The sequence below is a fragment of the Rissa tridactyla genome, chromosome 5 (assembly GCF_028500815.1).
Source record: "Rissa tridactyla isolate bRisTri1 chromosome 5, bRisTri1.patW.cur.20221130, whole genome shotgun sequence".
In the NCBI taxonomy this organism is placed as follows: Eukaryota; Metazoa; Chordata; class Aves; order Charadriiformes; family Laridae; genus Rissa; species Rissa tridactyla.
In genome coordinates this window covers 80,236,635-80,253,635 of record NC_071470.1, presented here as the reverse complement: position 1 = coordinate 80,253,635, position 17,001 = coordinate 80,236,635, and the positions used below count along the sequence as shown (strand labels likewise).

The window sequence follows — 17,001 nt, the reverse complement described above, 5'->3', positions numbered from 1 at the left end:
GCAGCGACTGCTCTGCTGGGATGGAGACACTGCATTGGGTTTAGCTATCTGCGAAGATCACTATGGGTCAGTGTCTGCTCCTGTTTAATACAGCCCTGCAACTTCTAAGCTTACTTCTACATTAAGGGTCTTGTCCTTACAATCAGCTCTCGACAATGCCGATGCTTACTATTCACATGAAGAGTCACAGGCATTTGTTTCTTCCTGTAGTCCTTTCGAAGTGACATTTTAATCACACGTAGCACTTGTTCCTAATTTCCAGTAACCTTATTTGTGGTTCGGAATGTGTCCGGTATCAGATATCTGTTGAGCTAATACTGTGCTGAGAAAGCAGTTGCGTTAGTAATAGTACTCCTCTTGTCGTGCATCGTTAATTAGGATTGAGTGTCAACAAGCAAATCCATGTCAAGACTTTGATAGATTTTAAACAGAGCTAGAACACGTCGGTTAATGTGAAATGTTACTTCTCCCACCCCTGTGTATAACTGCGTGAGTAAAAGGAGCTAAATAGTTTCCTTGTTAGAAGCGGCATTCAGTCAGTAAAGGTCAGTGAACGCTGTTCTTATTCCAGCTGAATTTGAACGGCTTTCCTGTTGCCCAAATAAAAATGCCTAAATGGCCTGAAGTTGAAAAAAGCTTTAAACAGTACAGTTAAGGAGTCGTCGTTGTTAGCCTACAGAGCTTTTTGAGAATCGCACACTAGGTTGGCAAGTTATTGGACCATCATCTAAGAGACGTTAAAGGGAACAGGAATGTGTTACTCATAGTTATGCAGCTCCACGTATAGTTCTGTTCAATGCCAAAGTGCTTCATAAATAGTGCAGATACCTAACAAGTAGTCAGTTCTCATTAAAGAAACGTAATTACTGCCACGTGAAAGATTTTACAGTTATGTTCCGCGTCCCTCAAACCTCCATAAGATAGAGAAATGAATGCTTATTTTACATAGTAAAAAGGCAAGAAGGTAAAAACTACATTATCTCATGTCCACAGTTTGAGAACTGGTATTAGAATTCAGAACACATCGTTCCTACCGATTCCTGTTACTACACCATTAAGGCCAGGGGACATCACGACACAACCCCTCCAGAATACATAAAATGGCAAGTTTCAACTGATCAACCAAATTTCTGTTTTTGCTTTGTTCAGAAAGGACGCCCGATTCTTTCTCTGCCTTGTATCTTATAGCAACACCTCCACGTATGTAAATGCAGTGAAAGACAGAGCTAGCCGAAACGATAGCATTTCACATTCTCCTTTTCTCACGTGTGAGTGAGCAATCAATCGGATTGCTCTACCAAGAGCCGCCACCCAGCAATAGTAAAGGTTCACGCCGGCGCGTTTTCAAACACTCCTAGAAAAGTACACGGCTTCCTACGCCTCAGCACTTGTTAGTTTAAGAACGCTCTCCAGCTGATACTAGGTTATTACAGTTACTTTTAAACGTTGTTTTACATTAATGCCAGTCCTCGATGCTGAAAAATCAAGTCGGCGCGCACAATCATGAAACTGGGTCAAGTCACAAGCCTTCATTTAAAACTATCCGCTATTCTATATCTACCTTCATTTAAAACTATCCGCTATTCTATACCTACCTTCTTGTGTCTGAGGCTTTAAATGCCCGCAGCTCGCCTTTTCAGGTTCTTTTCTGCAGCCTTCCTGCTAGATGCTAAACTTTAGCATTTAGATGCTAAATTTTAGAAAAAGCTAACGTTTCCAGGTAATTTCTTTTCTTAAGGAGATTAGAGTAAAACAAAAAAAACCTCCCACGTATAACATAACACATACGATGACAAGAGTTATCAGCGCTTATTTTAGAGGTCATACTGTTTTTACTTACAAATTTTTGCATTTTAAGCTTTTCATTTTTCTTAAGCATCCTTTTGGTCATTTTAATCACGAATTTTTAATCTGTTTTCTCATTCAGTTTAATAAATAAAATTTCTAAATGTTATCAAACGCTAGCTTCTTATTTTCACTCTCATTGAAACGGCTTTTACAAACGTGGTATTGCCCTATGCAAATTATATTATACATTTGATGGTCACAGCTCCCACATGTAATATTTATGCTGTTTAGGTACTATAAAGTAATCTTTTTAAAGTCCAAGTTCTAATAATATATTAATTGTTCTTTGTGCTGCTTCTCTACAAGAAACATTTGGATGAGGTAACTCCACAAAAAAAAAAAATACATATCACTGCTGCAACAAAGAAGGATCATTGGTAGTTTTTATTAATATACTTAAAAAGCAGAACTTACTTCCTTCAAAAATAAGTAGCTAAGCAATGGACCCAAACTCTTTCAGAATAACAATGGAATTTCATTGTGTTCTCTGGCACCATGTTTCCAGTAATTGGACTAGCTCTCGATTGCTGGGAAATTTGTAATAGATGGTGATTGAGGCATATTATTGCTACAGCAAGCACTGTTCCAGCAGCTTCACGGAAAATAGAAAAACACGGAATGAAATCCCAGCTCTGTGGAACTCAGAGGCAAAAATCCCACCGCCTTAACTGCGTCCAACTTTTCGGTCAGTGGTTTGGGACTCTCATTGTCATAAGATTCGCGACTGTCCTGCGCGACCACACTGACCATTCAGCCTGGAAGATCCCCAGGGCTATAAATGATATTAACCACGTACGTAGGTTTTGCACGATCAGGACCACGGTACACAGACAGAAGCCAAAATAGTCTATCATCCATTTGAGTTGCACTGGTGCGAATATGAGAAGAATTTGGTTTTACAGGGCTACGCTGAGTAGTGATATTTACCTCAGGCAGATATATTTTTTGGAGGGGAAAAAATTACCAGGTAGCTCGCGCTGAAGGTCTAGTGGAAGGTGTCCCTGCCCAGGGCAGGGGGCCTAGAACTAGATGGTCTTTAAGGTCCCTTCCAACCCAAACCATTCTATGGTTCTGGGAAGTGGAATGGGTACAGTAACACAATGACTTTCCTTTGCCCAGGTGCTCCCTTTACACTCACACTATTTCCTAAATCAATTCGGTGTTTAATAGCACATTTGCCTACAGTTGAGGTCTCCAAATGATATACCATTGCAAAATCCGAAAAACTCTTTCAAACTTTCCTAGTAGAAGACAAGTAAGTTTCTTGTTGTGGATTGCTTGATAATAAATGTAATACCGGAGGACTTTAGATTATAATAAATTACTTTACTTTGAATTAATGGTTAATTTCACTTGCAGCATAGCATTCTACAACATAGGCGGAAGCTGCTCTGGCAGGAAAAAAAGGCCATGTACAGTGCTTTTCCTATTGAACATATTCTGGTGCATGTAACCGATCAGCGGCTGACTAACCTGACTAATTTCCATGGTTTCATTCAGCTTCACTCTCGAAATTCCTGCGGTCTGCTGAGCAAATAAAAAATATCCCAAATTTAAAACATGACCACCATGAAAGGTTTCCAAAAGATCAGAGTTTTTAATAGGATTTTTGCTGTTCATAGGGCTATACGTTATGTAATTCAGAAAAAAGCATTTCTTCTGAGAGTAGATCAAGTGCCGTGAGGAATCCTCAACGCTGAGTAAATGAAATAAAAAGCCCTGTATTTAAAAAAAAAAACCCAAACCCTAACAGATTTTGGACAAGAAAATATTATAGTGGTAAGGAAAAGTGCACTCATGTTATTGATGATATGTGCGCTTAGGGGTAATTCAAGATACTATTAAGGTTGGCATTCTAACGCTAAGTTAATTTGAGAAATACGGGTAAATACTAGAGATGCGTGACATTTTTAAATTAATGGTAAACTCTTCGAAATTATTATTTTAGGGGTATTCAGTATTTTGGGTTGAGTTAGGCATAAAGTTTCATCTGCAAGGAGAAGAGAGAGATGCATGAAAACAGTCTGTCTTTTCATTATTTTGAGTTAGAAATAGTCATGTTTCCTTCTGACAGTTTAAGCAAAACTTTTGTGCTTTGAGTCAAAACAGCATTTTTCATTAACTCAGGGAGCGGGGGAAGTTAACTTAAAAATAGTGTATTGGCAACGTAAAAATAGGAGGGACTGCAGGTGATTTGACAGAGAATTAAAGTTCAAAATTATATTTTGGCAATTAGAAATGGTCTAGAAAAACAGAATTAAAAGAGAAAGTTTTGTCTTCATATGAATATATACATACATACATATATATATACACACACACACGCATATACAAAAACCACAGAAATTTAAATCTTAGGAACGGGAAGGACCAGAACTTTTCAAGCACAAAATTACGGTGTAAACTTCTGATCTTCTATATTCTGAAAGCCACAGCATAAGCAGTCTTCCTCTGCCCTATTCAGGTATTTCCTTTAGGCAGAAATAGCTTCCTTTTATGGGGCATAAAACATCGCTGCTTACTCCAGGCTAAGTGCCGCGTAAAACTGAAGAATATTAATACAGAGGAGCACTAAAGGCGCGCCCACGTCCGCTGTATGAAAAGGTTTCAAGTTATCCTCTTTGCAATGCCCTCTTCAAATGCGTATTCTTTCCTGAGGATTTTTAACTTACATCGTTCACTGTATTTTTATTTTTGTTTTACAGAGAAATGGTTAATGCATGGTTTGCTGAGAGAGTTCACACCATCCCAGTCTGCAAGGAGGGAACCAAGTCCCAGAGTGAATCCTGTGCTTGTCACCAGCCTGCCTGTGCCGAGACCACCAACTCTGGGACGCCAGCGAGGAAAATCTCTGCTTCTGAATTTGACAGACCCTTAAGGCCTATTTTTGTCAAGGACTCAGTAGGAGCAGTGAGCTTCCTCTTCGGCTCGGAAAAGAAGGAACAGATGCCTCTGCAATCTCCAAGGACTGAGACCAGTGCAGGGGATCAGTGCTCAAGACTATTAGAACTTGTGAAAGATATTTCTAGTCACTTAGATGTCACAGCGCTTTGCCATAAAATTTTCCTACATATCCACGAGCTTATCGCAGCTGATCGCTATTCCCTCTTCTTGGTCTGTGAGGATAGCTCTAATGAGAAGTTTCTTGTAAGCAGGCTCTTTGACGTGGCAGAAGGCTCCACCCTGGAAGAAGCTTCCAACAGCTGCATTCGCCTGGAGTGGAACAAGGGCATTGTGGGTCACGTAGCAGCTATAGGCCAGCCTCTGAACATCAAGAATGCGTATGAGGTAAACCAAGAAAATTTATCTCGAGCAATTCTTGACAAAAGAAAAAGCCATAGTATCAGCTGTTGTCATATTGCCATTTCAGTATGTGTATTTGGAGCTATATTGACTTAAAGCAGTCGAGATGCAAACCTCACACCCTAATTTTGGTTACAATAGATGTATTATAGATATATGCGCATACAGAAACATGCGGCTATGACTAATGCTAGAGGGGTGCTAACATCAAAATACATGATATAAGTTTGACATTAGCAGTCAGATATCAGCCCCATCTTAACCAGCGACGTGCACACCGGTATTTGCATTTCTAGCTTTGGACACTTAAACGTTTACGGTTCTTGCTCGCATAAGGATCTAAGATACCTCTGCGCCAAAATGAATGAAATTGTGAGGCTGCAAAACTGGAGTTCTATGACTAAAAATATTCTGGAGAATTTTATCCCACCTGAGGCACAAAGACTAAGAGCTGAATGAACAAGAACAGGATGAGGGCTTGAACTGTATAGAGGTCTCCCAAATTAAATGATACTCTGCAGTTTGAGTTATTTAACACAAGGCCAGATGAAAAAATCAAGAGGGTCCAGCACTGGGAGAGGACATCTCTTACATCTCAGCTTACCGTCTTTTCCTTCCAGGCTCTTTGGATACGCTGATTTTATGCTTTGAATTTAGAGATGATGGAAATTTTATTGAATTACTTAATTGATCAATTAACTAATCAATAAAGGCATACAGAGCTGAAAATGACAGCTTCTGATTGATGGTCTCTCAGTTAATCTGAGCAAGTTTAGAGAATTCGGTAACATAACCGATTTTTTGGGAAGCAAAAAAAAGAGTAGTTTCATTTTCAACACGCTTTTTTTGCTGCCTCCGGAAGCATCTAAACGCGTGCTAAGTACGTGTTTCCAGTGGGGCATCACCTGTCCGTATGGTTTAAAAGTTCGTTCTTGAATTGGGTCCATCATGCTCCATTTGAAATCAACTACTAGAGAAAGAACAGCAGCCTTTAAAAGTAGTCAGATTCATTTTAGTAAGATTTAAAAAAAAAAAAGAAAACAACAGCGTTTTATAACAATATTCAACTGAAAAAATGAAACGAGCAATCTCTGGTAAAAGCAAAACCACTAACCACATTCATGAAACTTTGTTCCTCTGCGTCCTTATACGTCTTTCAGTATATTTCTGTAATTTCTTCTTGAAGATAAAAGCTATGCTAGGGATGGCTAATCCACATATATATTTATTACAATGAAGTCCTAGGCTCAAGAAAGGCTTCTTCTAGGGTTTGGGGTTTTTTTATCCTTTCTGGACGTTGTATTTATCCACAGGCACTCATGTTCCACATAAACGCTTTTTTGTTGCTGTTATTTTAACACACTGATAGTAACAACTTCATATAATTATTAGCTGCTAGTGGAACCTTTGTTCTCCTGGGTAAAAGTTAAGTCAAATATTGTACTGAACCTTTAAACCAGGGAAGAAAAAGAACCGGTCTTTAGGCAAGGAGTCAAATAATTGTATTTTTTTTCTTGTATCAGGATCCAAGGTTCAATGCCGAAGTTGACCAGATCACAGGGTATAAGACTCAGAGTATTCTCTGTATGCCGATAAAGAATCACAGGGAAGAGGTAAGTTGCAGTACTGGGATCATTTCGTGTAATACTGTTTCCAGCTATGCTAATGCTTTAAACTTTTATTAGCTTGCCATCATTATCTTACAGTATAAAACCATCTCTCTTTAAAAAAGACTTCTTACGTTTGCTTGGACTTTAATTTTATCTTATCTAGTTCAGTAATGCAAGCCAAAAGGTATTGTCAAGAAGAGTTTAATCTCAGATGCAGAAGTAGAATATATGTATTTAACTCCAGAAGTGCTGTTCCTGGTTCCTGTACCAAGTATCTGTCAGCATTAAAGTTCTCTGCACACCAATTGGTCTGTCTCAGGGCACACTCAGATTGCTGATTACAGAGTTACTGTATTGCAGCTTAACTTGTATCTGCATTATTTTCTCCAGAGGACACAAGTTGGGTTTTATCATTGTCTAAAAGGCTGTTTTTTACATTCTGTTAACTCAGCTCATAAATAATAAATGAAGAAATATGTTAAGTGCTTAACATCAGGCATTGGAAAAACACATGGTGTCAATGTGATTCAGAAAAGTCATCCACAAGTCATATAAGTTAAATCGCTCCTAATTTAAAACAATGTGAATCTGCTGGTTGAACTCTCACACATATTTCCCGACCATGCTATTTCTCACAGAAGTTCTCTCTCCCTGTCTGATGCTATTGCAGTAGGGAGAGGTCTTATTATGGACTAACGATGTCTTCTTGCACTCAGTAGTTGAAGAGTGAATTCATTAAAGTCAACGAAAGCCAACGAATGGAAAAAAGTGAGGTCCATTATTTTACTTAGGGATTAATAAAGTAAGTTTGGGTCTCTTTGATCCTGAATGTAGTAGCCTTCAGCCGTATCATCAGTTCTTAGAATACGCACAAAGTGTAAGGCTCTATAGAGGGTGTGAGAGCTTTAAGACGGAGATGTTCTCTCCTGTAATTCCTTTATTTTTCAGAGTATTTATAGTTTGCTTCCAGAAAGCTCAAGCTCCAAAAATAAATACTGCCAAGATTGCTTTGAAGACATCATACCTTCTTTTTCTTGCTCTTCGATCTTTTACTCCTCTTATGGCGTGTGTCACCTTGACTCGTACTGCACTGACCCTTTTTTCATTAAATAAATTGATTACACTCTTGATTTAACTTGTTTGTGAATCTTGCTCTAGCTGACCCAGATGATCAGCCAGGATTTCCTTTCTTCGCCTACTGCTCATTTTGGTTTAAAATATTTTTTTCAGTTCTTCCAAGGACAGCACTTGATCCTCTCCTACTCTCACTCCCACTTAAAAGTCTTCCCCTTTCTAAGTGGCAGCAGCCACTGCTGGCCCTGGGCCAGCTCATGAGCAAAGCAGATGTTGCGTGAAGAGCTGTCAGGGACCAGTGGTCTATGTCAGGCCTTAAATTTCGCCCAAGTCATCCCATTTTCTTTTTGTTGAATGCAAAAAACGCTATGCTGTACGTCATTGGGATCAGAAATGAATTACAAAATCTTGCTGGCCAGGGAAGGTGGAAGTGCTTACTTCTCACCGGGTCCTGATGGTAGGTGGGGGAAGGAGTAAGAGCTGTAGTCTGTCGGTCCAATAGCCCATGACTTAAAGGCTGAATAAACCTGCAATTGGCCGTATCTTCAGCTAGCTTTCTACTCTGAAGTGCATCAGCAAGTGGAAGTGAAGCAGGAATTTGTTTATTTTGAAGAGTTCAGCCAACCTGAAGTTTGAAGAGAGTGTTATACTCTACTCACATGCAATAAATCTGAAGGGGCCAAACTGTAAGGTTTCTTATGGGAAAGGATGGCACTTTTTCATTTTTTTCTGATTTTAAAGTGTCTACCAGAAGGTTTTTCTCCCTCTCATCAAAACACGTGGCTGGAGAGATGTTTCTGGAGAGACACTGGAGTCAGTGAATCAGTCTTTAATTTGCCATTTGCATTCTGCTGCTTTTTCTGTTTAAAAAAAAGCCCCAAACAACAAAACCAGAATAGGGACTCCTCCCCATTAAAAACCAAACAAAACAAAAATTCCCAAAGCCCCTCTAGTAATATTGAGGCTAGTGAATGCTGCCTTAGCCCAGGACGTCAGCAACCACAGTCAAGAGACAGTTCTGGAAGACATCCAAAAACAAACACTGAGAAAGAGAAGGAACTGGGATTTTCTGTTTGTTTGTTTAGTATTAGTACTATTTTTTTAAAACAAGAGAGTCAGTAATTGAGAGGAAGAAAATCTCATGCTGATTATTAAATCCTCTGGGCCAGCTGAAGTACGGCGATTTTTCCAGTAGATATTTTTCACATTCGCCTATATTTCCATGAGGCATGTGAGAAACCAAAGCCTCACTTAAAAATAACAGCTAGTAAGAAATTCCATAGATGAAAAGAAGAAAACAGTTTGATTCACAGAAGAGCTCCTAAAAAGGACCCAGGAACTAGTAACAATGAGAAAAAAGCAGTGCAACAAAAGGACTTCACCTCTGCACAGACGCTCGTGAAGAATGGAATTACGTGCGCTTAATAGTAAAAGAACTTTTCTCAATCTCCTACTCAACCTATGCTTGCTGACAGAAATGCCACAGAAACATTGCATTTAGACGCAGAAACGTCTGCTGATTATGTCCTTTAAGATCAGGTCATAGAGGCTTCTATAGCGCTAGCTTTATGAAGAGTTCTCATTTTCCCATGAAAAATGTGCTGGTTATCACCACTGAAGAAAGGCCTCAGGTAACCTGAACTGTATTCTACTTAAAAAGAAAACCCAAATGGTTCTAAGTCAAATCGTTTAGTCATCTATTCCTGTATTTAAATTTGTCATGAGGTAAACGTGAAGCCAGAGCAAAGAGTCCATTTTGATCCTGAAAGATTTTATCTTCTGATGATTCTTCTATAAGGGCAGATTAACTGTATACAGTTACCTAGACATCGGTATGTAAGACTTGCTACTTGGATTATCGACATGTATCAGAGAACACATCAAAACCTTCAAAACAGGCTGAATTTTTATCCTCAGGAGTACAAAAGTCACTGATGAAAAGTCAGCATTAGCCAGCTTGTACCACAGAGTTACCATTGTTATTTCTTTTGCAAGAGGAAACTGGTATTGCTGGCCATAGGCCTTAGCTGTAGCTATTCACGCTAACCGTTTGAGTGCTGCAGGGCTTATACAGAAATCAGGGTTTTACCACTACTGGCAGAAGACCTAACGTTGTGGGAGTTCAGCATTGTGTATCTCAAAAAGTGGCTTTTCATTCCTGATGTATCCTTAAATCTGTAATTTTTCAGAAGCTTCAAATGGTACTGATTTGCCTTCTGGAGCTCCTGTAATAAAGTCAGTAAACGCAGCGTCACTTTTCTTCTGATTTTGTTTGGTCTTGGATTCAGAGACCCAGACAAAGGACTACAGAAGTCGTTGCAAATAATTATGACCTCGGATTTCTGCATCTGGTTTTGTAGCCATTTATAAAGAGACATTTTGACAAAATTGGACAGAACTGAATAGGGACTGGAAGTCCTTAGCTGAAACCAACTTGTGGAGTTACCCAGAACCGACGCTAGACTCAGTACAGCTCCCTAACTGCTCTGGAACAGCGGTAGAATGGATGGCCTCTGACGCACGAAGTCATCACAGCTGCTACAGAACATCTACAGGAATGACAAAATTTTATGTTATTTCTGCATTTTTTATTCTTTCAGCTGTGCAAAATGATTGCCATAGAAGTCTATTTCAGTTTAATTTCTACTAAAATCTGTAGGATTTTCTCATATGGGAACTTCTAGCTCACTTAACTGATATCTCCCAGGCTCTGACTATCTAAGATTGAACTTCCTACTAATTGGCTAGGGAAATGGTTTATTCTGGCAATGCTCACTCCAATTGTTTGGTTTTTTGTTTGCTTTGCCCTATCTCCTGTCACTGGGAAGCTCTTCCCAACAAATCGGGGTGCTACTCTATTTACAGCAGCCTTTGAAAATATCCTGTTGATTTTTATTGTATAAAGCGTGACCAGGCATGTTCCTGTTAGCGAGCGAAGTTATTTTCTCTCCCAGCGAACGCTTCCGATATAACACATCGCAGTCACTGCAGTACAGTGTAGGTCTAGCCCAGCTAACTTTAAACAAACTCACTCAAGTTCCAGTAGCAGTCTTGCTGCAGGATTATGGAGATCAGTAATTTGCTTCTTGGGTGGATTTTCAGCTTATGCCGAGACATATGTTGTCATAACTAGACTGCGGGTAATCATGCAGGCTACTGCTGGCATCGAAGACAGATGAGGATATGAAAGTCTTGTAGATTAAAAATGAAAGTCTGTAAATACAGTTCTGTCCCTGCAGGATAATTTTATAAGCTTGAATCAAACAGCTAAAAGACCAGGAGAGCAAAGTAAGGTTAAAACCACTTAGTCCGTCTTCTCAAGTGGGTGCGTTCCCATCTTTAAAATGAGATAAAAGTTGAGTTTCCCTCTTCCTGTTACCATTCTTTGGCTTAATGTAGTTTTTTCTTCAGGTTGCAGCAAAGTAAATAAAAAAACGTATCTTCTTAGGAGACAAAATTATATTAATTACGTTTTTAAGTCAGCTGAAGTAAGAACCGACTAAAAAGGGCACTAGCTGCCTGCAGAGCTGGAACAGCTTTCACAGAGTTAGGCCTGTAATCATTATGTGCAAAAAACTGCAGTATGAAACAATCCAGATAAAATTCAGAGCACAGTCGTCAGCACCAAAGTCATCATCTACCGGGAAATGCTCTAGGTAGCCTGCTACTTTTAGAGGCAGGAGTCAGCTATTGCAAGAAAACAGTAAAAATAAAGCCCTGATAATCAGAAGAAATCTCTCCTTGTAATGCGGACCAGGCTTTATTAAATGGGATAACTGGTACAGACCAAAAATACAGGAAACCAAACATACGTATCTTTGCTTTATTGCTACAGGACTCAACTTTCAAAAAAGTTCACTTGGTGCCTGCCTGTTAGAGAATTAAACACAGGAAAATATTGTGCCTAAGTAACTTAAAAACCACCTTTTTGTTAGACTGGAACAGCGCTTTTATGAACAAGTTGTTTGAGTGGACTGTCATTTTTTTTTTACAATATTCTCTAAGCTTTATCTCAGATAGGTCTTGTCTATCGCCACAAAGATTTCGCACTTTTAATGTACCTGTTATCTGAATAAATTTTCTGCATAGCTGAGCTCAGAGCAGTTAGTCACCTTTGCTTCAATTTTTCTGCTGGCGCAAACATAGCTCCCAGCTGAGGATCACAGATCAGGCCTATTGTTATTTCAGATTTGTTTATAGTAAGTTTTAAAAATAGGGTTTGGGTTTCATACTGTGCTTCGTAGTCTCTAAAATGCAGGCGTATGTTCTCCACGGCCTAAAATGCTACCACATGATTTCCTGTTGTCCTAATTACATAATTACTTTAGTAACAGGAACAGATCCTCTTGAGTTTCCTACATCTTCTCCTAATTACCTGGTTGCAGGCAAGACTCCAATGGCTACATAATATCGATCTGAGGTTTTTCTCATTACTCTCTCTACACCGCACTCTACAGAATTCAGTGGAGTTCACTGCAGTTTGTACTGATACAAATGAGGCCAGAATTTTGACCAGTTTAATTTTTAAAACTGTTCCTTTTGTATGAAAAAGTGGCACGTACTACAAAGATGTCTTAAAACATTTAAATGCCACCAAAACGACGACAACCAGAAAAGAAAAAGGTTTGCATCTGCACAAAATTTTTTTTCATCATCAAGACAACCACGATTTTCTAGCAGGTTTATTCTCCTCGTTATTCTCTCCCTCTTCAGTTGAAACCTTTTACTGAAAGACCTTAGCAAAGACCTAAAAATGACCGTTTCTCTTGGAACACGCGCCTTTGTTAATGTATCAGAAACCTGCAGTGCTAACGAACGGAGCTTAAATAGTCTTTTTACTATATTAATATGGTCCTCTGACTGTTTTCTTATAGCTTTTTTAAGCACCACAGACTTTCCTTCCATGGAGGGGATATGTTTACACAAGATGAAAGTACTCACCTTTCAGATGCCTTAAAAAGCCTCTGACCTCATTAAAGTTGTCTTAGCTCATGCCGGATCAAAACTGAAAAAAATAAAATAAATTAAATAAATACCCACAGAAGACTGTATGAGAAACGGCCTAACCGTTCATCTCTGCACACGCAGGTTAATATAAAAGCATATTGACTGGTTAAAGGATTTGCTGACTATTCAATGTCTGCTATAGAAGTACATAAGGCTAATTTTACATTGTTACCACAGTAAGGAAGTTCACTGGATAAGAAATATAAGAAATATTCCACACAGAAGGAACCGAGAGGTTGACTGTGGGAAAAACCGGGTTGTATGGAATGAAGCTGACAGTTAAGCTTTATTTCAGACAGACATTTTTGAGCCCACAGTTGGCAGTGATTCATGCTGCAGAACAATGACCTTATTTGTAACATCAGTATTTTGGGAAGGCTAGGCTGAGAGATAGTAAATTGACTTCTTTTCCGTTACAAAAAGAAAACTGTATGCCTTCCATCAGTTTAGCGGTTATAAATTTAATGATTAACAATTAAGTACAACTTTTTGAACATGCACACCACACAGTTTTCTTCTGATATTGTTTATGCCCCAAAGGCAAGATAAAAAAACCCCATCATTAACACCTTGCACTGGTCTTACCCTACTTGGATCTCAAACAAAGGAAGTTCTTTACAGCTTTGTCAATCAATTGTTTTATGCGTGCCAAAAAATCTGAAAAGAACCAAAAGCTTTGCATATACTTCATGGCTTCTTACCACGTACTCTTTCACGTTACTGTACTTGGCAAGGTGGGCTTTGTCTACGCTCACAGATTCTAGTCTTTGAGTTTACCGCACAATAGGTTTTTTTGAGTTTAGCAGAAGATGAGATCCAGCCATTTAAACAGATGAACAGTCTAACTGCAAGGAGTGCAGGGTTTTAGTGAGTGACTTCCAGCTCCTCCCAGTTTCCATCCTCCCTCTCCTACCTCTTGCTCTGGTACTTCTCCTCTTTCAGCTCTGCCTTAACCTAAATCCCTTCCAGGTGCTGCCACTGGCTATTCAGGTTGATACCGTAAACCCTCGGCTTCGCTGCTGGGTACCAATATAAGTAATGGCTCAGACATAACTGCCCCCACCCTCCACTTGGCACCTCCTCAGAAGGTCATCTACTTTGGTACCGTTCTCATCCACCCTGATAAACAGCATTGGGTTCACCACCTTATAGCTCCCACTCCTGATATCTATTACAGAAACCGGTCATTGCTCACTAACAGTCAAAATAGTATTTATTTTTTTTACTTCACAAATGAAGGAAACTATACTTTCTCTAATTCTTTTAAGCCTGAAGTCAGATCAGTAATAATGTGCAAAGTCTCAAAAGGAGTGGAAACATACTGAATTAAATTAGGGAAGGGCTAAGGCCTTGAAATCCTATAATCTAGGAAATGTTTATGCGTCAGAGAGAAACATTTATTATAGTAACAATTTGATTTAACAGAGGACAAGAGTGTGCTCTGTAACGTGTAATATAATAATAAAAATAAATATTTTTTTTTATGGACTGACAAAATATTTGAGTTAGAAAACCTCTTTATTTTCACCTTATGGACCGTGAAAAGCAGATGTATGTCAACTGAAATTAACCTGTCTCTCCTTAATCGGGTTGGATTCAGAGAGACAGAAAATGCAAAAAGATTGCTGTAGCCAAACTTTAGATCGGTAAGGAGGCTATGTTTTAGAAGTTTTGTCAGAGCTAACAGTAAGGGTATTTTCTACACACACAGGCAGATGAACTTTAGAGAGAGCTGTTGCATGGTCTGGCTTATGACTGCAGAAGCCTGAACGCTTGTTGTCTTTCTGGGAGATGACTGTTCCACTTCATAGAATCCATTTTGGATGAGATCAGCCCCTCTTCGTAAGAGCATCTAGGACTCATGCCACTTATTTTTTTGATATTTCAGGTTCATGCTCAGCTATTTGTAATATGAATAAATAAGAAAAAACCAGGCTTAAATATCTTCTGTTATCCAAAGGTCAACCAAATGAATACCTGTCATGATAATTTATTATCTTCTATAGACATGTCTAGAAATAGAATCCAATGACAGACTCCTAAAAATTAGCTAACTACTCCGTTTTGAATACACTAGGTTGTTGGCGTGGCTCAAGCAATCAATAAGAAATCTGGAATTGGTGGCACTTTCACTGAACAAGATGAAAAGGTATAAAAGCTGGACATTCACGTCTCTTCTATTTTCATACGGGAACGGGGGGATAGATATGATATCACTTTACATGCTGATCAGGAATTTTAAAGTTATTAAAATTAAACACCTCTGAAAAAGTAAAAAATCCTGGTAATACTGCAAATTTCTTTTTTCATGTGGCCATGAGAAACGCGGATGTGAAATAGTTTGATTTCTGGATCAGCGTGGTATCTCTCCTGTATCTCTGAAACACATGCTTCCTCTACTGAAATGCACCGTAAAACAGTTTCATAACTTTTAATAGACATCATTTTTTATTAATTGTTTCTAACTCTCCTGGCACCCCCAACAAACATATTTTGAGTATTAAAATTTGTGTGGCTATTCTTTTTTAAATACTTTATCACTTCTCAATACAGCAATTGCAGGACGAGAAAAAGCTCTGGATAAATTGTGAACAACATACGCGAGAATCAGTAGAGCAGACAGCACCTTGACTCCTAATCCTCACACTGCCGCTGCTTTCCAAACATTTCCAGACTTCCCATTCAGATTGGTATAGCAAAAACCAGGCTGCACTCAGGCTGAAGAAGCTGACTTAACCCTCAGCAATAAAAAAATCGGAATTCATCCTTTCCCTTTGCAAAGTTCCCCTTTAAAACAAAATGCATATTGAGCATCTGCAGGATATCGGAATTAATCTCATTCCGAAAAGGAAAAAGATTGTGGTTTGCTATGTCAGCAGAATTTTATTTCCTCTTTCCAAGAGATTGAATTCCCCAAAATCAGCGAGGCTGACTGTCTGCACTGTTTTTCTCGATAAAATAGGCATTGCCGCAAAATGAGTTGATTCCTCTGAGCTGCTTCTTATGTCAATTCTACTTTTACCAGGACAAGCTGTGAAGATCGTTAGTTTAAAAAAGGGAGAAGAATTTCTTGAGAAAATAACGAATTATGAGTAACTGAAAAAAAACCCCTGAATGTGTGGTTGCCAAAAAGTAACTTAAAAGTATTAATTAATACTTCAAAGTGAAAACAAAAAATTGCAGTAGCTTGTCTTTTAATAGAGTTAAGATGCTGTGAGACATTATATTCATGAGGTGTTGATGTTCATTTTTCTTCAGGATTTTGCTGCATATTTGGCATTTTGTGGCATTGTTCTTCACAACGCTCAATTGTATGAGACATCTTTGCTTGAGAACAGGCGTAATCAGGTATGGTCAACTGGTTCATCCCAAGAATACAGAAGTTACAATGGTTAGCTAGTAATCAGGGTCTGCTCCTGATATTTCTCATACGGTCGTTATTCCTTGGCTATTTTCAATTACTCTGATTGAATGCTATGTATCTCTGATAAAGCTCTAAGTAACTGCAATGAGAAGCAGCTGGGCACGTTCCAGCTTGGGCTGCGAGAAGTGGATGGCCTAGGGGAAGAAGGTAAAGCCACAGGTCAGAAAAGTCATTCCATGCCAATATACTCGATATTGCCTCAAGTCATCCTGTGGCTCACTGTATATAGTATACACCCAGAGGTGTACATACTCCGGTGCATTCAGACACAATTATCCCTACAGAACGATTAAGGTTATACAGACTGCTCTTTTAGACGACTCCAACTATAAATGGTCACTAACCATATATTCAGAAATGATCAGAAGAAGTAGTGAATTTCCTCCTGATTAATGTAACTGTATTCTGCAGCCATCTTTATAAGCAACGGGTTATTAATGCTGTGGCCTTTACAGGTGAATATGTCTGCCAAATACGGTACGAAAACGTTTTGGAGAAACAAGCAGGCAGCAGTTGTTTTAAAAATTTTCTGGGAGGTCTAAGTTTCCAAGTGACTATCAGTGTTTGTAAATTGGTACAAATGTGGATAATCTTTTCAAATTGGCGCCATGTTTCTTGTGAGGAAAAAAGGAATGTAATATAAGCACGTCTGAGCAGCTAAGGCCTTCAGCAGTAGCTCTGAAATACAGCAGACCGTGTCTAAATGATGTTTTCCCTAAATGAGTTCATTAGCAT

The 17,001-nt window shown here is 38.9% G+C and overlaps 1 protein-coding gene across 6 annotated transcripts in view; it reads left to right on the top strand.

Moving 5' to 3' along the window:
- Positions 1 to 17,001, top strand: part of PDE5A (phosphodiesterase 5A) — a 128,620-nt gene that overhangs the window by 76,889 nt on the left and 34,730 nt on the right. For all 6 annotated transcript variants that reach the window (XM_054202116.1, XM_054202115.1, XM_054202114.1 and 3 more), the window contains 4 exons: positions 4,554 to 5,136; positions 6,675 to 6,764; positions 14,920 to 14,991; positions 16,101 to 16,190. In XM_054202116.1, coding sequence (XP_054058091.1) covers positions 4,554 to 5,136; positions 6,675 to 6,764; positions 14,920 to 14,991; positions 16,101 to 16,190 — 835 coding nt within the window. The remainder of the gene's footprint in view (positions 1 to 4,553; positions 5,137 to 6,674; positions 6,765 to 14,919; positions 14,992 to 16,100; positions 16,191 to 17,001) is intronic.